Genomic DNA, 27,291 nt, shown 5'->3' on the forward strand with positions numbered 1-27,291 from the left:
GTTTTGTTGTTCATATTTTTTAAGTGGACTTATTGGGTTCAGCGGCCCTGCCTGCATTATTACTTATTGTTATTGTTATGATGGTGGTGGTGGTGGTTTACTTGAGATTACTGAAGATGACAAGGCAACTTGCAAACAAAAAAACCATTTTTAATATAAAACGATGTCAAACATTAACTGTTGTGGACGTCGTATATGAGTTCCCTGAGGAATCGGTTGTCGATAAAAACCTATGTTTTTGTCGCTTTTAACCCACACTTGTTTCACGCATCACTTTCGGAGTACACCACTAATGTCTAATGTCATGTCTCTACATTGTTTTATCGACAACATGGTCGCTCATTGACAGGAACATGGCTTGCTGATGATTTTTACTGTTAAGGGATGCCATTCTCAGAATTAATGACCATTCAAAGTTGACTTGCTTTATTTGACTGGAAATTAATTCGGTCTAGAGGTTGGCCGGCCGGTAGTTTTATGGAATTGTTTCCTTTTTCCATCGAAGGGACAATGGTGGTTAGACGTGGTAATTGGACGAGTTCGGATCGAGTTGTTTCGAGTGCAATCGTCAACCTAAAACATGTTTCCCTAAAGAGGTGTATGCCAAGTGCAAATGTCTTGGAAAGAAATGAATGTTGGTTGCTATAGTATCGTCGTAGTCATCGTGCTGAGCATAATCATAATAATTAATGCAGACATATGTGTGACTTCAAAGTCTCTTAGCATTTTTATATTCACTGTTTGAAACCAATGTTTGGGAAACATCTGTCCTGGCATTGGCAACACAAAGAACAGTATACAATGACGTGAATGCCTAAAGCATTTGCAGGCCATCACAGATAAAATTGATCATCGTCGTTCCTTGAGTTCTGCTTGAAATAGGGACATTTTCTATTTAAAACCTCATTGCATGATGCAAATGCTTTGAATTTCCCTGGAATTATAGGAATCTTGTTTGGTGAAACAGTATGACTATGACCCCTGTTTTATTTTATTGAGCCACGAAACGCCAGGCAATTTATTAAAGCCAACATGCATGCATACGTAATGGCCTGAATTTTTAAGAGACCCAAAGTTGCAGAGAACTCCAAAATGTCTTGTACCTTCCTGATTCGTTTCCAGAGCTGACAATGAAATCCCATGATGCTCAGAATATGTAAAAGCCATATGATCCCTTCATTCTTTTTTAAGTCTTGTGAGACTTTAGCTTCATATCATCTTCCTCTATATATACCCAAACTAAACCATCATTAAGAAGTAGCCTTCTCTTCACAATCTTTGTTCAGCAAAAATGGTAACTTGGTCTGGCCAATTATCTTTGCTTAAATGTTTTTCATTTGCTTTATTCAGGATAATTAGTCTCCTGTATGTTGTTTTACAGGGCATTTTCAGGGATTTCAACGGCCAAGCCAAGCAAGAAAAGAAACTCGGAGGAACCAGGGCTACGCTTTTTGTCTACGGTAACAATTCAATCTTGTTTTATGTCTCTCAGTCCCTTCCTTGCTTTAAAAGTTTGCTTGTCTTTGGTTCCTATTTGTTTTGTATTCATTGTGGCAGCCATGGAAGGACTGGAGAATATGGCATTCATCTCAAATGCCGTCAGCCTGGTAACCTACTTTTATGGGTACATGAACTTTAGCCTAACCAAATCAGCAACCACCCTTACCAATTTCATGGGGACTTCATTTTTGGTAGCACTCTTCGGAGGGTTCATCTCTGACACATATTTGTCAAGGTTCAAGACTTGTGTCTTGTTTGGCTGCATAGAATTGCTGGTAAGTTTATGATCCTATATCTACATAACCATTTACCCATTTCCTCAACTGCCTGCATATTCTACTACAAAGAGCGGCTGTGATTTAAACATACGGAATAGATTGCTTCAAGACATGTTTTGCTCTCGTCACACGCTCCAGCATGACCAAGCTAGTATAAAATGAATATCATATCCACCACTCGAAACGATGTTTATCATCAAATTAAGTATTTATTTTTGTTCCTTGTCTGTGTCTCAACTCATGCATAAATAAAAAAAGTTAGTTGCCTAACAGTGTTACAAAGAATAAAAAGGATCATATATATCATTGACTAAATTAATAAAGTACAAACAATCACTAGTTTTTCATTGTAAATCATCGGTATTCGATCTATTAACCGACTAATCTAAATCGAGGGCTGCAAATGTCTATTATGGTTTGATCAAACCATTTTCAATATTTCATAATCATTTGTAATCCATGGTCTACGTACCAAATTCGTGCGATTGTGAGAAACAAAAAAAATCAAGTTAATAGGTGAAAAGCAACAAATAAAGTTGAATTAGCAACTAAGACAAGTTTTGATAAAACATGCATGGTTTGCTTTGCAGGGATACGCGGTCTTAACAGTACAAGCTCATTTCCACCAACTACGACCACCCCCATGCCAAGGTCTTGCAATAAGCCGAGCAATTCAATGCGAGGCCGCCGACAGCAGCCAGGCTGCCATCCTTTTTACCGGTCTATACCTCGTTGCATTTGGTACTAGTGGGGTTAAGGCAGCTTTGCCATCATTGGGGGCCGACCAATTCGATGAAAGGGATCCTAAAGAATCAGCTCAATTGTCAAGCTTTTTCAACTGGTTCTTGCTCAGTCTCACTGTTGGAGCCATAATTGGTGTGACTTTAATCGTCTGGATAAGCACAAATCAGGGTTGGGACTGGGCTTTTAGTGCATCCACGTTGGCTGTCTTGGTTTCCATCGTGTTTGTAAGCATGGGCAAGTCCTTGTACCGTAACAATGTCCCCAAAGGGAGCCCTCTCCTTCGTATTATACAGGTAATTAGTATCATAAACTATGTAAATGTGCTTCATAAAAGAACCAATAACTTACTAAATTTTCTTCGGCTTTATTAGGTATTTGTGGTGGCAATCCGAAACCGGAAGCTTCCACAACCCGAGGTGGTGGATGAATTACATGAAGTTCGTAACAAAGAAGCAGGGGTGCACAATGAAATTCTCCCCAGAACTGATCAATTCAGGTAACCATTTACAATGATCTTAGTGTATTTTGTTGATAGTAAGTTGTGAATTTTGCTTACATTTACCATGTCTACAGGTTTCTAGACAGAGCAGCAATTGGGCAGACCTCTGGCGATGCATCTACATCAATAAGTCCTGGACCCTGGAGACTTTGTACAGTATCACAAGTTGAAGAAACAAAGATCATAATTAGGATGCTTCCAATTATTCTCAGCACCGTTTTCATGAATACTTGTTTAGCTCAACTCCAGACTTTCACCGTCCAACAAAGCACAACCATGGATACTCATATCCTTAGTTTTAAGATGCCTGGTCCCTCCATCCCGGTTATCCCTCTAGTGTTCATGTTCATTTTTATCCCCATATATGACCGCATTTTTGTCCCAGTTGCTCGGAAAATAACAGGAATCCCAACCGGAATTCGCTATCTTCAAAGAATCGGGGTTGGGTTGGTTCTGTCGGCCATATCCATGGCGGTAGCTGGAATTGTAGAAACACGACGTAAATCGGTGGCGCGCAAACACGACATGGTGGATTCTCTTCGGCCTCTGCCAATGAGTGTGTTTTGGCTTGGATACCAATATGCTATATTTGGGTTGGCTGATATGTTCACATTCGTTGGGCTGCTGGAATTCTTCTATGCCGAGAGCTCGGCAGGGATGAAGTCGTTGGGCACGGCCATTTCATGGTGCTCATTGGCTTTTGGTTACTTCTTGAGCACGGTGGTGGTAGAGGTGGTGAACAAGGTGAGTGGTGGATGGCTGGCTAATAACAATTTGAACCGAGACAAGCTCAACTATTTTTACTGGCTATTGGCAGCGGTGAGCGTGCTTAATTTCGGTGTCTACTTGGCTTGTGCTTCTTGGTATAGGTATAAGAAGGTCCAAGTCATTAACCAAGAAGAAAATCATGGTAGCGAAGCTGCCAAGGGAAAGCAACTTGAGATGTTAACAGCTTAGAATCACAATGTTTTCCAAATAAAAGCACTAAACATTTTGAAAAACTGAATAAAACACAAGAAAAATGAACTGTCTACACGTAAGCCCCTCATCTACTTACCATCTTCTTATCTTATCATTATAAAACTATTTTTATTCTCTAAAAGAATTGTGATCTCCACGAAAATGGGTAGTCTAAAATGGATAGGTTATTAAATATGTCAATCCTTAGATCTAGGGGTTTTCAGCATCGGCATTTTTCCAAGGAAGTGGTAGAATCGATGCCAGCAGAGCAGGCGAGCGCACATGCTGAGACGATGATACGAGTACTATTCATTTATGTCTAATTCTCCAACGAAGCGTTTGAGGCAGGAAAATATATATTAATAGAACTTCAAAAAACGAGTATAAACATCTATATCACTTTGGGAGAAGGCCACAATCAGACGTAAAACTATTAATATATATTTTCCTACGTACAAGTAGATGCTCTTTCCCTTTTGATTATCTCATTAAGTTCTACTAAACTGTTTACTATTCCTATTAAATTTATAGATGTTTATACTCATTTTTTTTATAAATATTTTCTGAATAGTATGAATGATTGTAAGATAATATTTCTTCATATTTTTTCTTAACCGATAATAACACACACTTTATAGATATAATTATACGAGAGAGAAAGAGAATACGATCTTGAGAAAGGGGGTAATTGTAACATTTTTTATTGAATTAAAATTGTAGAATGATAGTTTGACTGCAAACAGGCACTATTACTAAAGCAAGACAAAAGGGTAGGAGGCACTAAAGCTGCACTTTTCGTCTATGGTAATTAACCCTAAACCCTTGCTGAAATGAATTGGTTATGTGGTGATCTTAATTGCCTGATTCATATATATATATATATACATGCAGCGACGGAAGGGCTGGAGAGCATGGCGTTTACCGCAAATGCAGTGAGCCTGGTGACCTATTTTTATAGGGTATATGAACTTTGGCTTGACCAAATCTGCAAATTAACACGCTTACAAACTTCATGGGAGCAACGTTCACTCTTGCACTCTTAGGAGGAGTCTTTGCCGATACATTTTTGACAAGACTCACCAACCGTGTCCTCTTTGGATTCCTGGAATTGCTGGTGCGTTATTCATCATCATTAGTTTCATACATGAAAATTGGACTATTGGAGGAATCAGTCCATTAATATTTAAAAATATATAAAATTATCCCCCCCTTTTTTTTCTTTCTGTTTTCTCAAACAACAAAACAATACCAACAAATCAGATCATCGATTCATTAAACACTTGATATTGAACTTAAAATATTGGGCTTCCTTACATGTTGCAGTGTTTACTATCCATCCAAATTTATTTCTTTCATATGATGTAAGATTGTTATTTATCATCCATCATGGTCTAAAGTTCCAAAAACTAACTAAAATTATGTATCAAATGCAGTTGCTAAAGACCTTAAAATATTATTACAAACAAGCCATTATGTTAAATACTTGACAAAATAATGATGTGACATGATATAATAATAATTTTTGTCTTCAAATTTTATGCATTCTATTAATTTAGTCCTAATTTGAAATGTTATCCTAGGTTGTTTGTCTTCTCACAAAAATGTTATACTAGTTTTATGTTACATTCATGGTATAATAATAGTTCAATAGCAGTTTGCTTTTACTTTATGGTAGATTGCAATTATAAAACTGCGTATTTAATCCGATAGATTCGTATGGTTTGATAATATCACAAAAAGATTAAATAAATGAATTTGTTAAATATAAAATATTAAATTTATTGAATTGAATTGTTTTAAATTAGAACCAATTTGATAGAAATATGTTAGTTTCAGGGACTAAAACTAATATTATATTAGATAAAATGAATATTTGTTTCACTTTTATTGACAAAATATCTTCTTTGTAATAATATTTTAATTGAGTGACTAAATTTTAACTTTTTTAACAGAAGTGATCTATCTGTAACGAAATTAGAGTGACTTGGATGTATGTATAATCAGTAACGAACTAATAAAGCCATGGTTTGTTTAGAAAAAAATAGATAGCAGTTCACCTTGATTAGATAATTAAAATCATCTGATCAAACGAGACTTGATCTGATGCTTACAAATTTGAAGGGAAATGTCCTGCTGACAGTACAAGCACACTTCGATCAACTGAGGCCAACTCCTTGCGAGGATAATTCAAAGCAATGCGAGGCTGCGAATACCGGCGAAGCAGCAATTCTTTACACTGGTCTATACCTGGTGGCGCTTGGAACCGGTGGAATTAAGGCGGCTTTGCCATTGTTGGGAGCTGACCAGTTCGACAGCAAGGACCCTAAAGAGTCAATTCAACTTTCAAGCTTTTTCAACTGGTTCATGTTTAGCATGACAGTTGGATCTTTAGCTGGTGTCACTTTTGTAGCGAGGGTTAGTTCTAACAAGGGTTGGGATTGGGCATTTGGAGCCTGTACTTTATTAGCCTTGCTTGAAATCGTGTTTCTCTGCATTGGCAAGCTATTTTATAGGGAGAATTTGCCCGAAGGAAGCCCCGTTATTCGAATCCTACAGGTAAGTCTTTCGGTACAATTTTTATTTTTCATTTTCATGTGAAAATTGTTGGAAATAAAACACTCACACAAACAACTTTTATTGAAACTCAAACAAATATTACAAGAGTACTCTCACTCAAAAACAAGAACTACAACTCACTCTTATAAGACTTTGCTTCTTCACTCACTTAGAAGCTCTTAATTTTTCTTAATGCTTAAAACTAAAATGGGAAGGGGTATTTATACTACTCAAGAACAATCCTACACCACACAAATAAACTAATTTAAACCATTACAAATTCAACAAATATCTAACTCTCACCTAACTAAATTGATGTAAGCAATGACATCATTAATTAAATGATGTAAGCAATGACATCTTTAATTAAATGATGTAAGTAATGACATCAATTTAGTTTGGGTTTGGGTTTAGGCTCCCATAATGGATCAAGTTTATGATCCAACACCCTCCCTTAAACTTGATCTCGTGACCCCTAGTAGGTTCCTTAATCTTAAGAAGTCTTCGCTGGTCAGTGGCTTGGTAAAAATATCAGCAACTTGATCTTGTGACCTCACATATTCAACTTCCACATCTTTTCTTGCAACACACTCCCTTATATAGTGGTAGCGAATATCAATGTGCTTGCTTCGATCATGGAATACTGGATTCTTCGCTAAGGCAATGGCTGACTTGTTGTCGACACAAACCTTGGTAGGCTCTTCTTGTATCAAACCAATCTCCTTCAATAGATTTCTAAGCCAAATTGCATGACAAACACATGAGGTAGCAGCAATATTCCGCTTGTGGACATGTGACTTTGACATCCATGTGAATGCAATATCTCCCATGAAAAATACGAATCCAGTAGTGCTCCTTCGATTATCTATGTCTCCACCCCAATCACTTTCGCTATATCCAACAAGCTTGTAATCATTAGAAACTGAATAGAACAAGCCAAAGTCAATTGTACCTTTCAGATAGCGAAGAATTCTCTTTGCAGCTTTAAAATGGGTGGTTGTTGGGGATTCCATGTAGCGACTAACCAATCCAACTGCGTGAAGAATATCGGGTCTCGTGCAAGTTAGATAGCGTAGACTTCCTACCAAACTTTGAAGAATGTTGGATCTACACTTTCGCCTTCTTCATGTTTGGTCATCTTGATCCCGTATTCTGCCGGTGTGCTTATTGGCTTACAGTTCTCCATCTTGAACTTCTTCAGTATCTCATTTGCATAGCTTTCCTGTGAAATGAAAATTCCATCATTTTGTTGCTTAACTTCAATGCCAAGGTAGTACGCCATGAGCCCCATGTCTGTCATCTCGAATTCTTTCATCATCACATCCTTGAATTCATTAAACATGCTTGGGTTGCTTCCAGTGAAGATCAAATCGTCCACGTAGAGGCACACGATCAAATATCTTCATCTTTGATCTTGATATATAGAGCATGCTCGTAGGGACATTTGTTGAAACCATTCTCTTGGAAGTACTTGTCGATTCGGCTATTCCATGCCCTTGGTGCTTGTTTTAGCCCGTAAAGAGCCTTCTTCAACTTCAACACCTTGTCTTCATGCCCTTTGACTTCATAGCCTGATGGTTGCTGAATGTAAAGTTCCTCTTCAAGAACTCCATTTAGGAAGGCGGACTTTACATCCATCTGTTGTATCTTCCACTTGTTTTGAGCTGCCAAAGAAATGATTAGTCTGATAGTCTCCAATCGAGCAACAGGAGCAAATACCTCATCATAGTCAATTCCAGCCTTTTGACTATAGCCTTTAGCAACTAGCCTCGCCTTGTGCCTTTCAATCTCTCCTTTGGCATTTTGCTTTGTTTTGTACACCCATTTGACACCTATCGCCTTATGTCCCTTGGGAAGTGAGGTAAGTTCCCATGTGTCATTCTTTTCGATGGCCTTGATTTCTTCGTCCATCGCATCTCTCCATTTCTTTTCTTGTACCGCTTCTTGAAAGCTCACTGGTTCACAATCGGCAAACAGACAAAATAATGTAAGATTATCTTGTCGTTCAGTTACCTCATAGAGATCTCTAAGGCTTCTTGTGCGTTGCACAACTCTTTCACTTTGACTCCCACTTGACGATGATGAAGGTGATGAGTCTCCTTGAGTGGTTGATGTTGGTGAAGTGGGTGGAGTTGCAAGCTCTTGTTGAGATTCATCTATTTGCTCCCTCATTGTCTGCTCATCTTCTTCAAACTGAGGAAAGAAATTGAAGTCATCTGTATGAGAGTTAAAATCCCATTCTCCTTCTTCGTTGAAGACCACATCTCGACTAATCACAAACTTCTTATTGTCTGGATTGTACAACTTGTAGCCCTTCGAATTAGCATCATAGCCGATGAAGATAAAACTCTCGCTTTTATCATCAAGCTTCGTTCTTCTCTCGTCTGGTACGTGAACATGGGCTATACTTCCAAAGGTTCTCAAGTGGGAAATGCCAGGCTTTCTTCCACTCCATGCCTCTTGCGGTGTCTTTCCCCATACACTTCTTGTTGGAGATCGATTTGACAAGTAGACTGCACACGATACTGCTTCCGCCCAAAATTCTTTGGGTAGTTTCTTGCTTTTGAGCATGCTTCGTGCCATATCGAGGATTGTTCTATTCTTTCTTTCTGCCACACCATTTTGCTGGGGGGATCTAGGAACTGTCATTGGTCGACGAATTCCATTTGATTCACAGAACTCTTGAAACTCCCTGGAAGTAAATTCTCCACCTCGATCGGATCTCATGGCTTTGATCTTTCTACCGCTTTCTCTCTCCACTGCTGCTTTGAACTTCTTGAAGACTTCAAAAACTTCTGACTTCTGTTTCAAGAATATACCCAGGTTTTTCTTGAAAAATCATCAATGAAGAGAAGAAAATAGTTATTGTTACCGAGAGAGCTTGGCTTGATCGGTCCACACACATCGGTATGGATGAGCTCAAGTGACTTCTTAGCTCTTGTCTCTGACTCCTTTGGAAAGCTTTTCCTGAATTGTTTCCCGACTAGACACCCTTCACAGAGCTGGTCAGGATGGTTGATGTGAGGTAGTCCTTTCACCATCTCCTTCTTAGATAATAGCTCTAGACCTCCAAAATTGAGATGCCCAAATCGAAGATGCCAAAGCCATGATGCATCTTTGTAGCAAGCTTTCAGGCACTTTGCAACATCATTTTGTATGTTGATCAAGAACATTCTATTCTTTGACATCGGCACTTTAGCAATGAAGTTATTCTTATCATCTTTTATAGAAAGATTATAATTATTTATATGAATATCATAACCTTTCTCTACCAGTTGCCCTAAACTTAAAATGTTACTTTTCATATTGGGCACATAGTAGACATTTGAAATAAATTGATGTCTCCCATCTTTCAAACGGATAAGAATGTTACCTCTCCCTTTCACTGCTATTGTGGAATCATCTCCAAACGAAACATTTCCACTTACTGACTCGTCTAGCTCCACAAACATGTCTTTCCTTCCACACATGTGATTGCTTGCACCACTGTCAAGATACCAGGAATTTGCTTGGCCACCATCAGTTTCCTTTCGTGCTAGAAGAAGAGTTTCTTTGCCATCTGTCTTTTCCTCCACGTAATTGGCCTTCTCCTCAATTTTGTTGTTGGGAGCTCTACATTCTGAAGCATAATACCCAAATTTTTGACAATTATAACATCGAATTTGAGATTTGTCGTACTTTGAGTTTGGATTAATTCTTCCACGGCCTCGTGTTGAGCTTTCTCCTTTCTCATAGTTATTGTTGGAATTGTTATTGTTGTAATTCCAGCCTCGTCCACGACCTCGACTTCCACCTCGTCCATGGCCTCTACCTCTGCCTTGGCCACGTTGGTTTCTATCATTGCGTTGGCTCTCTTGCATATCCTTGAGTTGCAGCTTGAGGAGTTGCTCAGTAAACTCATGCTTCTTTTTATGCTTCTCTTCGTATGCTTGCAATGATCCTTGGATCTGTTCGATCTTCATTTCTTCCAAGTCTTTAGTTTCTTCAATCGTCACGACGATGTGCTCAAATTTGGGATCCAACGAACGGAGTATCTTCTCTATTATCCTCACATCGTCTAACTTTTCACCATTTCTTTTTAATTGATTAGAAACAGCTACTACTCTTGAGAAATAATCTGAAATAGACTCAGATGCTTTCATGTTTAAGGATTCGAATTCACCTCTTAATGTTTGGAGACGAACCTTCTTCACTTGCTCGGATCCTTTGTAAGAGGTTTGCAGCTTCTCCCACGCTTCCTTGCTAGAGCTTGCACTTGAAATCTTTTCAAAACCATCATCATCTAATGCTTAATAGATGAGGTAGAGAGCCTTCTTGTCTCTCTTTCTTGAATCCTTCAAAGTTGTCTTTTGATCTGGTGTAAGAGTAGCAAAAGCATCATCATCCGCAGGCTCGTTATAGCCTTTCTCTATGATATCCCACACATCTTGTGATCCAAGAAGTGCCTTCATTTTGATACTCCAATTGTCGTAGTTGTTGTTGTTGAGTGTCGGAACTTGGAATGGTGCCATACCATTTGCCATATCTCTCAATATAATGAGATTTTGTAAAATCCGATTGCACGGATGAATCCGGAACGATGAAAAAAAACTTTGGAGGGACTTGGACAACTCGGTCAAGGGCTCCAACTCGGCTGACTCGGTTCAACTCGGTGAGTCAACTCGATTTTCTGGCAGCAGTCTTCCGGCGGTGCGTGGCAGTGCGTCAGAACTCAGATTGAGAAAATTCTGGCGACGTCGTATTCCTCTCGTCGAGATCTTCGATCTTTCCAACTCTCTCTGATGCCACTTTGTTGGAAATAAAACACTCACACAAACAACTTTTATTGAAACTCAAACAAATATTACAAGAGTACTCTCACTCAAAAACAAGAACTACAACTCACTCTTATAAGACTTTGCTTCTTCACTCACTTAGAAGCTCTTAATTTTTCTTGATGCTTAAAACTAAAATGGGAAGGGGTATTTATACTACTCAAGAACAATCCTACACCACACAAATAAACTAATTTAAACCATTACAAATTCAACAAATATCTAACTCTCACCTAACTAAATTGATGTAAGCAATGACATCATTAATTAAATGATGTAAGCAATGACATCTTTAATTAAATGATGTAAGTAATGACATCAATTTAGTTTGGGTTTGGGTTTAGGCTCCCATAATGGATCAAGTTTATGATCCAACAAAAATGAGGCGAGTTCAAGAATCATGGCCTCCATATTCCTGTTTCAAGGTAATTGTTGCAGCCATCCGCAACCGACACCTTCCAATACCAAGGAAGGGAGATGAACTACATGAGATTTATGACAAAGGAACAGTGGTGGTGCCAAATGAGATTATTCAGAGAACCAGTCAGTTTAGGTACAAGGTTTCGTTTTTTAAAAATTAATAAAAAGTTATTTGTGAACTAACCCTAACGTGAATATATCAACAAATCCTTAGATTCTTGGATCGAGCAGCAGTTCATGATGAGCCCTCTTGGGGTGCATCAGCATCATCGACTCCAGGACGCTGGAGGCTTTGTACAGTGACCCAAGTGGAAGAAACCAAGATTTTACTTCGCATGCTCCCAATCGTACTTAGCACAATTTTCTTAAGTACTTGTTTGGCTCAACTCCAAACATTTTCCGTACAACAAAGCATGACTTAAATAAGATTAAGATTAGATTTAACATTTCTCTTTATTAATGGTAGGACAATAAAAAATAAATGGCTACAGAATGACTTAAAATATTTACCATCACTGGAACTTTTCCATTGCAACCAATCATGATCAACCACTAAGAAACGGAAGCCATTAATGACTTGTAAGAACTCTCCATTGAGAGACTTCCCAGTCAAAAAAAAAAAAACTTTCTCAGAGGAATAGACGAGATCCAACCGGCTTCCTCGCCCATGTAGGGCGTTGGAAAAAAAATTTCCGGGTTCTACCCAAATTATTTCTTGAATTAGGGTGTTTGCTACAGTAACCTCATTGATCGCCAAGTGCTCCTTGCAACAAAGCCTCCTCTGTTGCAGCAACTCTTCTATCTTCCCTCGCTATTGCAGCTCCATAGGTCACAAAGTGCTCCATAGGTCACCAAGTACTTCATAGGTCGTCGTGTGCTCTTTGAGACCAATGGAGGTCGTCATGTGCTCCTGAAGACCTATGGTGGTAACTGTAGTAATCACCATACTTAAACAAATAATTGTTCGGCTGCACTATGTGAATAATTTTTTTCCCATTGCATTATTCAAACAATTTTGCCGATCCAACCATTACTATCATTTGAGTCAATTTCCATAACTTTACCACTTGTGTTTATGGTAAGAGAAAAGATTCGAGGAAACCTATCATTTAAGAGAGTTACCGATCCATATGTATTTCGGGAAAAAATATGGTGGATCCCGCAGTAAAAGATAAAAATAATTGTTGAAAAAAAATAGTTAATCATCTAATTGTTGTATCTAGGGAGATAGACGACCAACGAACGCGAACACTAAATGAGTGGTTGAAAATCTGTAAGAAAATTGTGTAGTGACAGACCTCAACTTTTCCGATCAACTGATCAATTAAATAAAAATGAGTATTATTTATATTTATATATATATATATATATATATATTATTTAAGAAATTTAACTTCTTTTGTTTTATCTTTTTAGGTGTGATTATGATATTGGATTGTTATTTTGATTGTTTAAGTCAGAGTAAATTCGTTCTTTTTCTTTGATTGTTATTTTGATTATGGTATTCGATCATTATTATTTTTTCTATATAAATTTCGGATTAACGTGATTTTTTTACCATAACTAATGAGAAAAAAATGTAATTTTATTATCTGATATTATAACTAGAAAACGCAATTCTGATGTTCGACAAAAACACAAAACAAGCTTTAAGTACATATCTCGTGTCATTGTTTGTTAAGAAATCTGTTTTGCTCTGCTGACCCAAATTGTCTTTCTCATAAGTTTAGCATTTCTCATAATTTTCTATAATTACTATAGATGATTCATGGATAGTTTATAGATTAAAACTAGAAATTCGTATAAACTTGTTAAAATGTACTAATTATTACTTAAAGAATTGAAGATCACTGTCTACAATAATGGACGTTCGGGCACGTATATTGAAGTTTTGAACCAAGTGGGATTTTAAAATTGGCTACTTTATTTAAAAATAGAGTGGTTGCTTATACGAGACAAAGAAAAGCTGGATAAAGGAACTCACGTATATCTAAATGGATTCCAAGTGTTATGATGGTCTTTTAATGAGCAAAAAATATATCAATAGTGTTTGGTGTGCTACGTCCGACCAAACACTGACCGACAAGAAAAGCTGTCTTTATAATATTTATCTTTTGCAACCTTAAAGGAAGGAAGGAAGGAAGGAAAGGAGCTGTGTCAACGAAATGGTAAATGTTGTCCCTCTCTTTTTAATCTTGATGTTAGCTGGTAATCAGTTGTTTGTGACACTGTAAACAGGAAAGCAGTGGAGATGGTGATGCTAAACAGTTAGCAATGAAGCTAGACAAGAGGGTAGGAGGAATTAAAGCTGCAGTTTTCGTGTATGGTAATTAACCCTAACCCTTGCTGAAATGATTTGGGTATTTGATGGTGAGAGCTGGTTCATATGCAGCGACGGGAGGGCTGGAGAACATGGCGTTTGTAGCGAATGCAGTGAGCCTGGTGACTTACGTTATGGGGTATATGAACTTTGGGCTGACCAAATCTGCAAACACCGTCACAAGCTTCATGGGAACATCTTTCGGTCTTGCACTCTTAGGAGGAGTCATTGCTGATACATGCTTCACAAAATTCACCACCTGTGTCCTCTTTGGATTCCTTGAAGTACTGGTACGTTATTTATCATCCTCAAATGGAAATTGGGATCATCCCCGGCCCCTTCCCCGTCAAGTTTTATAATTATTATATGCACTTTTTAAATTTTGAAATATTATTTTGACTAAAAAATATTAGGGTAATATTAATAAATTATAAATGTTTAAATGATCAAATTGAAGAATATGAACTAAATAAATAATTTCTATGTGAATCAAAATCAAAATTTTAATTTTTTAAAAAATACTTCATTAAAAATGATCAATTTAGAGCACGTAAATTAAATCTTTAACTAATATGAACTTTCCAAGGGCAGCTTGCCAGTTTCCACATGCTAGATCGTAGCTGCTTGTCATAAAAAAGCACAGTTTAACAATAGTTTTATGCACTTACAACAGTTGGGTGCTCGATCAAATTCTAGAACATTTGGAACTAAAGCTATGGTTTATTTAGAAAATATATGTTGATTACATAATCTAATAACAAAAATCATCTGATCTGATCTGATGCTTAAATTTTTATAAGGGATATGCCCTGCTGACAGTACAAGCACACTTGGATCAACTAAGGCCAACTCCTTGCACCGATATTTCAAAACCATGCGAGGCTGCAAATAGTGGCCAAGAAGCAATTCTTTACACTGGTCTATACCTGGTGGCGCTAGGAACCAGTGGGGTTAAGGCGGCTTTGCCATTGTTGGGAGCTGACCAGTTCGATGGCAAGGACCCTAAAGAGGCACTTCAACTTTCAAGCTACTTCAACTGGTACACCTTTAGCCAGACGTGTGGTTCTATAACCGGGGTCACTTTTCTAGTGTGGATAAGTTCTAACATCGGTTGGGATTGGGCGTTTGGAGTCTGCACCGTAGCGGTCTTGCTTGCAATTGTGTTGGTGTCAATTGGCAAGCCTTTTTATAGGAACAATGCACCTAATGGAAGCCCCATTATTCGAATCCTACAGGTAAGTCCATTTCCAATTTTCCATCATAATACATACGTGGTACTGTTTTTATTTTTCTGTTTTCCCATTTCAAGGTACTTGTGGCTTCCATCCACAAAAGATCCCTTCCAATACCGGGGAAGGAAGATGAATTATATGAGATAAATGGCAAAGGAACAGTGGTGATGCCAGAAGTTCTTCAGAGAACCAATCAGTTTAGGTACACAGTTTAGTTTGATTTGTAGAATTTAATAAAACTTGTTTTAAACCAGCCCTAACTTGAATGTATCAACAAATCCTTAGGTTCTTGGATCGAGCAGCTGTTCATGTAACCTCTCGGGGTGGAATGAACCCAGGACCCTGGAGGCTTAGTACAGTGACCCAAGTAGAAGAAACCAAGATTTTACTTCGCATGCTCCCCATCGTACTCAGCACAGTTTTCATAAATACTTGCTTGGCTCAACTCCAAACATTTTCCATACAACAAAGCTTGACCCTGGACACTCGAATATTTGGTTTCAAAATCCCCGCTACCTCCATTCCTGTCATTCCCCTGACATTCAACTTGATTTTCATTCCAATTTATGACCGCATTCTCCTTCCAATTGCCCGAAGAATGACAGGAGTTCCAACAGGAATCCGGCATCTTCAGCGAATTGGAGTGGGATTGGTGCTCTCAACCATTTCCATGGCAATCTCTGCAGTCATTGAGACCAGGCGTAAATCTGTGGCATTTAAGCACAACATGGTAGATTCTACCGACCCTCTTCCAATGAGTGTGTTTTGGCTTGGGTTCCAACACGCCGTATTTGGGCTGTCTGATATGTTCACATTAGTTGGGCTGCTACACTTCTACCATGCGGAGAGCTCAGCTGGTATGAAAGGAACCAGCACAGCTCTCCTCTGGTTTTCTCTAGCAGTTGGTTACTTAACAAGCTCAGTTGTGGTGGAGGTCGTGAACAAGGCCAGCGGCGGTTGGTTGGCTTCAAACAACCTCAACAGAGACAACTTAAACTATTTCTACTGGTTATTATCAGCGTTGAGTACTCTTAACTTTCTCATTTATTTGGTGTGTGCCTCTTGGTACAAATATAAGAACGTGGAGGAAATGAAGCAAGAAGAAAATTCTCTTCATGGTAATGCTGATAAGGTCTCAGAGGCAGCTTAAAGATTATAATGATGTAATAACAAGTGATTCACATGAATAAGATCAAAATGTTGGAAGTAGATCAATATACATGGGGATAGAACAACCATACCCAGATTCACAGACAAGCCTCCCTTTCCTACTTTCAACAGTTCCTCCTCCTACAGATCTACCAACTATGTTTTCAATGGGAAGTTGAGCCCTGAAGATGGATTGGAAATAAGATGACGGTTACAGGAGTTTACTTTCCTAAAATAACAAGGCACGCCAATTATGCATTCTCTCTGTTAGGTTGAAGAAACATGTTGCAATCTTGCCATTGTAGCTTCTCCAATGCATTCCAAAAGCAAAAGCTCAATGGTAAAAATGAAAATATTTGAATTACCATATAATGGATGCGAGTATCTCCCAGCACCAAAAGCATAACCTTCAACTCAAGCACAGCCTGCAAAATCACCCAAAACAAATGATGAACTCTGCTAACCAATGTGATTCACCTGATCCCGTGACCATGTAACAAGCACGATCAAGAACCAGAGAAACAAACAGATAAAAAAAGGGTGCAATACACAAATGAATAAACAAGTTCGGCCCTGAAGTAGACACTACCATAGAATCCATTTTTTTTAGTAGAATTTAAATCTAACTTAAATTTTCCATTAGAATTCAAATCAAATTTAAACTTTTTTTAATAGATAGAAGCTAATTTTATTGAAAATAGGAAATATATAGAATTATAATGAATGTTCACAATTATAGCCACAAACTAAACACATAATAGGATATTTTCCTTTCTAATCATAAAGGTAAGAAATTAACCGTTTAAGATCAAATAAGGGCATATTGTATAATAAAAGGTTTAAAAACCTAACTAAATAAACTCGAACTAAAGGTAGATATGAATAGATCTGATTACATCGGAAAACGAACTACAAAAGGGATCAAGCTATTGAAATACCACCGACAAACTGCTACTCAAAGTCGAGCGACATAAAAAAACAATCCACGACCGCAAATGACGTATCCAAATCCAATCCGAATGTCCAAAGCAGAGAAGAACATCATGATAACAATTAAGTGTCATCTTAATTCGCCGTGATGTCAAATCTAACCCTAATAAAAAGGATAAACGGCCGAAAATGTGCCAAAAGATAGATGAAAACGTGTCAGTTATTAAGTCGTCAAAATGATATACCTCTTAATCCGATTCATGTTTGTGAAATATTTGATGCACGAGGTATTGACTATATGAGTCCATTTGTTCATCCTTTGGTAACTGTTATATAGTTCTAGCCGTTGATTATGTATCGAAATGGGTAGAAGCTAAAACTACTCGTAATAATGATGCTAGAATTGTTGTCGAATTTCTAAAATCTTTTATTTTTTTTCCAGGTTTAACATTATGAGGGTGATCATCAATGATCAAGGAATGCATTTTATTAATTGGATTATAGAGGCGCTCATGAAGAAATACGGTGTCACTCAACGGATCGTCACGAGTTACCACCCTCGAACTAATGCACAAGAGGAGGTTTCAAATAGAGAAATCAAGTCAATTCTCGAAAAGATTGTGAAGTTGAACAGAAAGGATTGGAGTTTGAAACTAAATGATGCCTATGGGCATATTGTATCGCTTACAAAGGTCTCATTGGCATGTCCCTATACTACTTAGTTTTCGGTAAACTGTGTCACTTACTAGTTGAATTGGACCACAAAACTTACTGGGCGGTGAAGGAATGCAATATGGAGATTGATGCAGTCAGCAAAGCATGAAAACTTCACATTCAAGAGCTCGAAGAAATTCGTCATAATGCTTACGATAGTGCCCAGATATATCAGGATAAAACTAAAGATTTTCATGATTGTCGTATTTCATTTAAATCTTTTACTATTGGGTAAAAAGTTCTATTTTTAATTCTAAATTGAAAATCTTTGCAAGTATATTGCGGACGAAGTGATCAGGACCTTTTATGGTAACTTAATTTTTCCCTCATGGCGCAGTTGAAATTCAGGACAACTTGGGAGTTTGTTTTAAAGTAAATGGTCAACGTTTGAAGTTATATTACGAGAATAATCAAGCTTGTTTGATCGAGGAAATTATTTTAGAAGAACTCGTAATCTGAATTAAGTCGAGCTAATGGCGTTAAATAAAGCGTTTCACTAGGAGACAATCCATTTTTATTTTATTTTATTTCGTTTCTTTTTACCTTAATTTATTTTGTTTTTTATTCGATTATTTTACTTCTATTTTGATTTTTGATTTTTTAGGTATCCCAGTATAATTAATCGAATTTAAGTAGAGTCGGATCGAATATTTTCGTTCAAACAGTAAACAAATTTTCGTCCGAAGACAGTACAGGTCGCGCACGCTGCTGGGATCCCTCCTCTCCCCTCCTCTCCTCGGTGCGCGTTAGTGTTTCCCTTTTGAGATTAGAGCATGTTAGTAAACCCAAGGGTTAAATCCCCTCAAAATTCCCATATATTTTCAGTATTTTCTGGGCCCCACGGAAGCCAAACCCATTTCTTTAATTCTCTCCCTCTTTTGATCGGTCACCCTCATTTCCAATCTCCACTTTTTCTCTTTTGGAGCCCACTTGCCAATCCCTATCTCTTGGTTTCAATTTTTGAAACAACTTTCATTCTCCCAAGACTCCTTACCCACCCTACCTCCCAATTAAACTCATTCTCCCGGTAAAACTCACGACATAATGCATTCAAAAAAAATATTTCACGAGATGATGCACTGATTAGATTAATTGCTGAGATAGGGTTAATTCTATAGTTCCCACGTAGGTCGTCATGACGTCCGGTGAGATGAGGTCTAAATAATCTCCTACTCTCCACATATGGCTGACTCTCAGTATTCTGGTAAAACTAATTTACAATCTCCAGGTAAACTCTTTACTTTCATTTACCCTTCTTGTATGTTTAAATCTGTTGTAACTACATTTCATCATCTGTTCAGGGGAGGAAACAACACGAGCAGGAGCAGGCGTGGGCAGAGGTTGCAGAACGTTGGTCACCGGGCGTGCATGGCGACCTATATGTCGCTGGGTGTGCATGGCTATCTACCTCATCTCATCACAGCTCGCGAGGATGACATGACGACCTACGTGGAGACTATAGAATTAACCTTATCTCAACAATTAATCTGACCAGTGCATCCTCTCATGATTTTTTTTTTAAATGCATTATGTCGTGAGTTTTGCCTATTCTCCCATTCACTTCCATTCTTTTTATATATTAACTCCCCACGTGTTAATCAAATAAAAAAAGAGCCATACCTTACCTTTTCTTAGTTTTTCTTGGGTCGTATCTTTCACTCTTCCCCTCTCTCTTGTTACCTCGACGACATTAGCCTTCACCTTTCTCATAACCGTTCGTTGACTCGCCTTGCTTCACTCTTCCGTCGTTTGTTCGATCGATCGTCGATTCTGCGATAGAGTCGATTCTTCGTCTTTCAAGAAACTATAGTAAGAACACGTAACCAAGGAGTCAGAAATCTTCAACCACCGGTTGTCCTCGGAGGTCACCGTCGGTTTGCTGTACCGATATTAGTCCAAGTATAGAGTGACTCTGACTTTGTGTCTTCATCGCCTCCTCTTTGCTGTGGTGAACGAAAGTAGCAGGCACCTGTTCCACCACCGTAAGAACTTGAACTGATTCACGTCACTCCAACCTCCTCTCTTGTTGAATCATCGTCGATTGGTAATTCTTCTTAGCAGCAAGGATCTGTTGGTCCTTCTAGACCACGACAGAACCGTTTTACACCGACGTCTTCTCTCTCGTTTTATTCTATGCCGTCGGTCGCCTCTTTCTACTCTATGTCGGATGTTGCTCCGCCGTACTCATTGCATTGGTAGTGCCAAAACAGCATGACAAGGTAAATTTCGAACCTATCTCTGTATTAACTTCGCTAATATATCATCTAGTTTATGGCTATACAGAGGACTTCGACACTGGTCTCTCGAATGAGGAACATCCGCCACCGTCCGTCGAACATGCTTCGTCATCATGTTATCATCCCCGGTAACCCACTTCGCCCCCCTTTGTAGCAAGTTCCGGCGAGAATGCTATGTCATCCTACCAGTGGGGATCCAGAAATTTAAGAATGGAGTCCAAAATTTTAATTTTCTTTTTTTAAAAATAATGAGTATACAAAAATTATAAGTTTTTTCCTTAATACATTAAGCTAAATTTAACCGTTTTTTTAAATAATGGGGCTTAGTGCATCCGCCACTGCATCCTACGATGCACCATGCAATCATGTTGAGAACCCCGAGCGCCACCGCAAAGGTCGTACCTATGCTGTCTTGGCCAAAGAATAATTGTAAGGCTTTTTGTAATTCGACGACGATGAATACGTACAATTTAGCAATATTCGACATCGCAAGTTTCAAGTTTGTAAGTACATTCCTACGTGCACCTTAGATGCTTTGCATTTGAGAGTTTCTGTTATGCGTTATTTCGATGCTATAGGTTGGACTTTGTACTCTAATATTAAATGTGGAACATTTTATGAGTTAGTTTTTGAATTTTATGCCGTTTTTACATTTTTACATCATCGTGTTGTTAGTGTTAACTCACCGGATGTTATTTTTTTGGCTTATTGAGACAGTCCTTTCGGATGTCTATTTCTTGTTTTCATTTTTTTATAGGGTTCGTGATGGATGTCACATATCAAGGTTATTTGACGTCTTTACTTAAGATTATGGAGGAATTTGACTTTGACTTTGACATTGCTTACAAGACTCTTACTGGCTCAGTAGGGTAAACCTACAATGCCCAGACAACAAAGGGTGGCAAATTCATAACCCGACACTTCGATACATTTACTAGTTTCTTGCATACAATTACTCAGGACGTAACGACACTACGTCCTGCTTAAATAAGGTTGAATTTTTATTTTTATGGTGTATGCAGACCAATATTAAGGTAAATTTGGGGTTTTAGTTTGCTCACGCTTTTGAGCATGTTGTGTGCTCAGATCGCCCACAAATTCTCAGCCCTTACATCACTCATCTTGCCGCTTGACTTTTTTCATTGACTTTTGATGTTAAACAGTTTACTTATGCTTTCTCTATGGATGGTTTAGATGTACGATGTTTGGACACGATGAGACTCCTCGCCGATACTATCGATGCACCTTACATTGTCCCTCCCAATACTATGATGCCTCGTCGAGAGCGTGTCTTCCTTCGGAGAATTGCACCACCACCGACACCGACAGAGGATCCGTAGCCGGATGTGCACATCTATATTCATGAAGTGCATGGTCATGTCAACGACATCAAGACCAACCTTGTCGAGATTTTATCGTATCTTCGCCTAGGCACCTCTCTCAGAGGGCACGGTCGCGACCGTCATTAGACACGGGAAGTATCTTTATTTCTTCTCTTACGCTTTAAATGTTCATATTGGGATAATATAATGTAAATGAAAGAGGTATACTTGCATCAATTTTCTCTGGCTTATTTTAATGTTTGAAATTGAGTTGCCTTGATTGATATGTTAGAATGTTTTGTTTCCTATCATGATTGTTGTCTTATTTCTTTGATTGTCTTATGAGTTTATGATCACGCTTTTATTGGAATTAGGGTGCATGATAGTTAAATGGCATGGCTAATGTTTTTCTTTAAATCTTTTGCTTGATATCCTATGAGTTTGTTGGTTGATATGTTTCTTAATTCGATATACATTGCACTTTCATGTGAGGTTTGAGCTTAAATGATCATATTTTCATTCTTGCTCATTTTATTGATTGAAGTGTCCAGACTAATGTTGATGTTCTAAAACTTGTGATTAAATGCATATCGAGACTGAATGTTTGAACTTGATGCTTTAATATGATAAGGGCACTTAAGATTTACTCACTTCTCTACCCAAATTGTCTTTCCATTTATATATATATATATATATATATATATATATATATATATATATATATATATATATATATCCATTAGTAAACCGATTTTGTGTATTTACCCTTTCTTAGCTTTTACCACATTGAAAAACTAGAACCTTTTATTTTTGTTTTTACCTACTTTTGTTACCCTTGTTAAGACAAAGATTGATTTGTTTCACGAACGAAAAAAATAGAAAAAAGAGAAGCAGAAACGTTCAAGAAAAAAACTCATTCAAGAAAAAAAACTCGTTCAAACAAAATAAAGAAAAGTTTGGTTGTTTGATTTTTGTTATACTTCTTTGCATTTGTTTACTTTGTTTATTTTGTGGCATAAACTTATCTCTTGTCTTAATATTTATACCCAATTTTTGTTTTTTTATCTATCTTAACCTAAGTCCCGTTACAACCTTTTTAAAGACCATTTGATTAATGTATCTTGTTCATTTTTAGTAGTAGAGACTTAATTTACTTACAAGCTTACGGTAATGTCTTTATTGGTTTTGGCTTGAGCTTTTTTCTTTTACCTGAAACACATTGAGCATTAATGAGTGGATCCTTGTGAGGTATTGAGTCTTGTTATATTAAAATTGACGGATTATTGGGATGTCATGGTTTTGCTTAAACTTGTTCCTAGTTATGCCTTTACTTAATTGTTACTTTGATTTTGATAATTGTTGTGACCTTAACTCATTTGGTTTTCTTTGATATATTGTGAGATGAGCGATAGTAACTTGAGATTGTTTATATTTGATTAAGGCATGCATAAGAACAAGCATTGTTTGATGTTGTTGATTTGGGGTGTTTTAATTCATTTTCTATGCATGACTTTAATTTCTAGAAACAACATTAAAGAAGCAAGTTCTGCCATTTTTTTTGTTCTGGAATCGAGGCTGAACACATGGGCATGACTTGGGGCATGATGATGTCTGACGTGGTAGATTGTAGCATTCCAATCAGCATCATCTAGAAGGAAGGGCGGACGACTCAGGAATTAAGATTTAGTTTCAATTTAAATTTTGGGAATTACCAACTTATTATTTAGGATATTATCTTTCTATTTAGAGTTCAATTATTTGAATGTTTTTTAGATCATCTTTAGATATTTAGTTTTAAATATTTTCTTTTTCTTTAGGTCATCTCAAAGGTATAAATACCCTTAGGGTAAAGCTTTAGGTTATCTTTTGATTTGTTTTTTGGGTTTTACATTTTATAAAAGTTTTCTTCTTTTTTGTTAAACCTTTAAGTTTTTATTTTACTTTCTTTAAAGATGCTAAGTTTGAATTCTATCATGCTTAGCTAATTTTCCAATAAGCTAAAAACTTAAGTGATGATTCAATTCGATCGTCAGAATTGAAAAGCATCTAGTATCTTCTGATATCTTTCTTAATTTTCTGTAAACTTAGATTGGCAATATGGAATTGACCGTCCAGCTCAGTTGGTAGAGCGCAAGGCTCTTAACCTTGTGGTCGTGGGATTGAGTCCCACGGTGGGCAATTCATAATTTTGACTGCCGGAGGTCTTCCACGGAAGTTGCTCTCAACCTGGCGTTGGTGGCCAGCCTACTACCCTACCTCCCCCTCACCCCATTACATATGGGAATATGGTCAGTTAATTCAAAAAGAGCTTGTTGGTTTGATAGTTGTTTCGATTTAAAGTTGGGAGAAAACATCGGCTTGTAGCACATTCGACTTCCTATGAACACACTTAGTGGCGGTCTACTGAAGGAAATTGAGATCGGGTTTGATTCTCATTGAGACAACATAAGCTGAGATGGACTTTCCAACGCTTAAATTGTATTGGTGCTAGCGACGATAATCATGGTCACTCCAAATAAGAATTGAATTCCAAAGATTGGCTTTAGATTGTTGGTTTATCGAAGAGAAAAGAAAGTTACAAAGATCAGGCCTTGTAAACTATAACAGGCAGGTATCCAAAATAAAATATTCTTCGATGATCAATTGGAATTAAGGTAAAGCTATTCCTGATGTTGTTTTATTTAATTGATTTTTTTCTCAAAATTTACTTTCATTAGTTCCTCCAAATCTATTTTCAATTTCACTTTTATTATTTTACATTTATTTTCTAGTTTACTTTCTTAATTAAAATCCATATTTTTCTTAGTTCCTCATTAAAAATCAGAATCAAAACCTTTCAACGTCAAAAGCTCCAAAGTCCCTGTGAATCGACCATTTCTTCTCTATACTACGTTTTTAGCTTATTTATCTGATAAAAACACTTATTTATTTGAGAATTACGACGCTTGTCAGCCCAACCCAGAAAATATATATCTAAAATTCAATCTCGTCTCGTCCCAATAAATTTTAGATTTGTTCTCGTCCTGAATTTACTCCGATATCTAGACTAAAATCTCGATCCTGATCAAACCGACATGAATATATTAATATTTAAAATAATTAAAATGATATATTTTGTAATAATTTTATATTTCTTAATAATTAAATATAATTAAAAATAAAAACTAAAAAATCCTAAAATAATAAATATAATATATATAAGTAAAAATTAACCGGGTCGGGTCGGATCAATGATATTTTACCTTAAACCTAATCTCGTACCACCCCGAAATTATATATTATATAACCCGTCTTACCTGTTCCAAACCCCGAAATTTAAAAAAAAAATCCTTATAAAATCGGATCGAATCAGAATATGTCGAATTCAGCTATTTTCACTATCCTTAAATATAAGCGGTGCCCTATAGATTGATAATTGAGTGCTATTATTACCACTCTAACGTGCAAGTCCTCCACCCTAAATTGCTGCTGTCTGCATTGTGCTTTTAAAAAAAAAAATCTCATCTGCTAAATTATGGTAATAATTAATAAACCAGATACTTAAAACATATGTGTACAAGCATCTCGATCGAAGAACAAATGACTGTAATTATCATCTCGACATATCATAATGAAGCAAAATGTGGACTGCGTGAATTATGAATCCGTCAATTAGGGTAGGGCAACATGTTCGTATGCGCATGCAGACATAGTAACTAAAGTTTCATTGTCACTGTCCTTTCTGCAGGGAAACCTACCTAACATGAACAAAAAAGCAAGACATAAAATCACCAGTGAAGCCCCTCGGTTAAAAAAAACATGGAATTGTCATCATTAGTCATCGCAAACGGACAACCCGGAACATTCTACGCCTTTAGTTTAGCTTGTTTCCTGGTTATCAAAAGGGGGTGATTTTCAGATTCTGCTTTGGCAAAAGCTGCTGAGCATTTGACTTAACAAACTGAGCTTCAAAGTTGTATTTTTTATTTTAAAGTTGGGCGGAGTGGCAATGATCCAATGGAATTGGATGGCTCTTGTTAGCTTTATGCACTATTCTTTTCATTAAAATTTACAAGTTTTTATATATATATTATTAAGCCCCATGGTCTACATGAGTACTGGAATAGGGATGAATGTGTCTTATGTAAGGTGGGGCTAACAACTATCCCCACACCGATGATGGAAAATGATGAATACACATGACAATGTTCCATTTTTCAACATTTTAAAAAATTCACTTTGTGCACATTACCTGGCTGCTGCCTTGACATTAAGCCTCCCACTATTCAAAACGGAATGATTTAAGACATAATAATTGACTCCCCCTGCATCCTTATCATTTTGAATACAATATCAATGCTATGTGTACTAATTTTAAATTTACAAATAATAAACGTATTATTAACGTAAATAATGTCAACCTATTGTATCATGCATACACATGTAAAGCATCTATTGTCTGTGATTCTATTACCTCTGGTATGAAGAATTTGGCTAAGAAGGTAGTCATAATGATAGTTTCAAAAATGCATTATTATGTCAACTAGTGTTGGCACAAGTGATTGAGACTCGAGAATTTAAGCTTGTAAGGTCAAGTTCAAATCCTACCATCTGATAGACAATCTGTAAATCCAGATTGAGTTTTAAGTATGTCTTGGTTCTGGATTAGTATGAATTATTATTGCAGAATCTTCTCTTTTTTCCCAATATTATTATCTCAAATCATATCATGTACAAGTAATCGTTTACAGTAATTACCAACTTCTTCCTATTCAGCTCGAAATAGTTAATTGAAGTCGTTTACTAAACATCTTATTTTACCACCCAAGAAACACCAGAAACAAGGCCATCCTTGTCCAAACTTAATCTATTCAAATGGAATGGGATGGAATGGAGAATTATCTTCGTCCTTTAAACCAAGACGGGATATTTGTCAAGGTGACCTGCTATCGTTGTACATTTTAATGTAATGCATGGATCGATGAATAATCTCACGTTATATATACTATCAAGGAAAGTGGACGAGGGACATTGGAAACATTTTAAGCTCAGCCGTAATGGTCCCGACATTTCTCACTTGGTTTTATTGGCAGTGGGTTTGAAATGGGAAGAGTTTGAACTTTGCCTACTGAATACTTCCATGTAGGGACATGGAAGCAGTAACTTTAACTAAAGAGCAAGTGTGAAGAAGATGCTTCTGAAACGGTCCCTTGTTGGTGGAATGTCACTCGGGCAAGCAGCAAATTTTCATTCTGAATTCCAGGTCCACTTGCTACCTGTTTTCCTTGTCTGAAACTAGTAATTTGAAAGCACAGGTCTTGGTTCATGTTAACCCTATCTGGTTGGAAAAAGGAGTCAACATCAATTACTCAAAATTTGGCTGGTTATGCCATGGACATTTTATTACTCTAAGGAAAGCAAATTCAATTTCTATAATGAATAATTTCAACTTTGCAAAAAAAAACTGTGGTTTATCCATTCATTTCTTTACCAGTGCAAAGTATTCAAGACACCAAAGATTTACAGAGTCCATCAAAAAACCAAAGCCTAACAACATTAAGAAACCCACTAGGCCACTACTCACAACAAGGTCACACTTTGATCAACAGTCTTCTCTATTCTACTATAATCGTGTCT

General features: G+C 37.2%; 2 protein-coding genes and 1 pseudogene across 3 annotated transcripts; all 3 read left to right on the plus strand.

Annotated features, from left to right (window-relative positions):
• The first annotated feature begins 1,116 nt into the window (after positions 1-1,116).
• Positions 1,117-4,001, plus strand: LOC120212841 (protein NRT1/ PTR FAMILY 4.5-like). Its single transcript, XM_039211028.1, has 6 exons — positions 1,117-1,294; positions 1,382-1,460; positions 1,558-1,775; positions 2,369-2,815; positions 2,894-3,018; positions 3,096-4,001. The coding sequence occupies exons 1-6, from the start codon at positions 1,292-1,294 to the stop codon at positions 3,976-3,978; spliced, it is 1,755 nt and encodes a 584-aa protein (XP_039066959.1). The 5' UTR covers positions 1,117-1,291; the 3' UTR covers positions 3,979-4,001.
• Positions 4,002-4,751: 750 nt separating this feature from the next.
• Positions 4,752-12,193, plus strand: LOC120212935 (annotated as a pseudogene).
• Positions 12,194-13,852: 1,659 nt separating this feature from the next.
• Positions 13,853-16,573, plus strand: LOC120212844 (protein NRT1/ PTR FAMILY 4.6-like). 2 transcript variants are annotated; one of them, XM_039211029.1, is made up of 6 exons: positions 13,853-13,939; positions 14,010-14,097; positions 14,164-14,381; positions 14,892-15,326; positions 15,401-15,525; positions 15,609-16,572. In XM_039211029.1, exons 1-6 carry the CDS (start codon positions 13,937-13,939, stop codon positions 16,471-16,473), a joined length of 1,734 nt encoding a protein of 577 aa, XP_039066960.1. In that variant the 5' UTR covers positions 13,853-13,936; the 3' UTR covers positions 16,474-16,572. The 2 variants fall into 2 exon arrangements, with proteins under 2 accessions (XP_039066960.1, XP_039066961.1); XM_039211030.1 differs by lacking the exon at positions 13,853-13,939 and having other exon boundaries at positions 14,005-14,092; positions 15,609-16,573.
• The last annotated feature ends 10,718 nt before the right edge of the window (positions 16,574-27,291 follow it).

Source organism: Hibiscus syriacus, unplaced genomic scaffold (assembly GCF_006381635.1).
Source record: "Hibiscus syriacus cultivar Baekdansim isolate YM2019G1 unplaced genomic scaffold, ASM638163v2 tig00110017_pilon, whole genome shotgun sequence".
Classification (NCBI taxonomy): domain Eukaryota; kingdom Viridiplantae; phylum Streptophyta; class Magnoliopsida; order Malvales; family Malvaceae; genus Hibiscus; species Hibiscus syriacus.

Excerpts from the sequence above, each read along its gene's own strand:
- LOC120212844 (XM_039211029.1), top strand. Across the intron at positions 14,098-14,163 it reads AGCTGCAGTTTTCGTGTATG|CGACGGGAGGGCTGGAGAAC; the intron begins GTAATTAACCCT and ends GTTCATATGCAG. Across the intron at positions 15,526-15,608 it reads CAGAGAACCAATCAGTTTAG|GTTCTTGGATCGAGCAGCTG; the intron begins GTACACAGTTTA and ends ACAAATCCTTAG.
- LOC120212841 (XM_039211028.1), top strand. Across the intron at positions 1,461-1,557 it reads GGCTACGCTTTTTGTCTACG|CCATGGAAGGACTGGAGAAT; the intron begins GTAACAATTCAA and ends TCATTGTGGCAG. Across the intron at positions 1,776-2,368 it reads TTGGCTGCATAGAATTGCTG|GGATACGCGGTCTTAACAGT; the intron begins GTAAGTTTATGA and ends TTTGCTTTGCAG.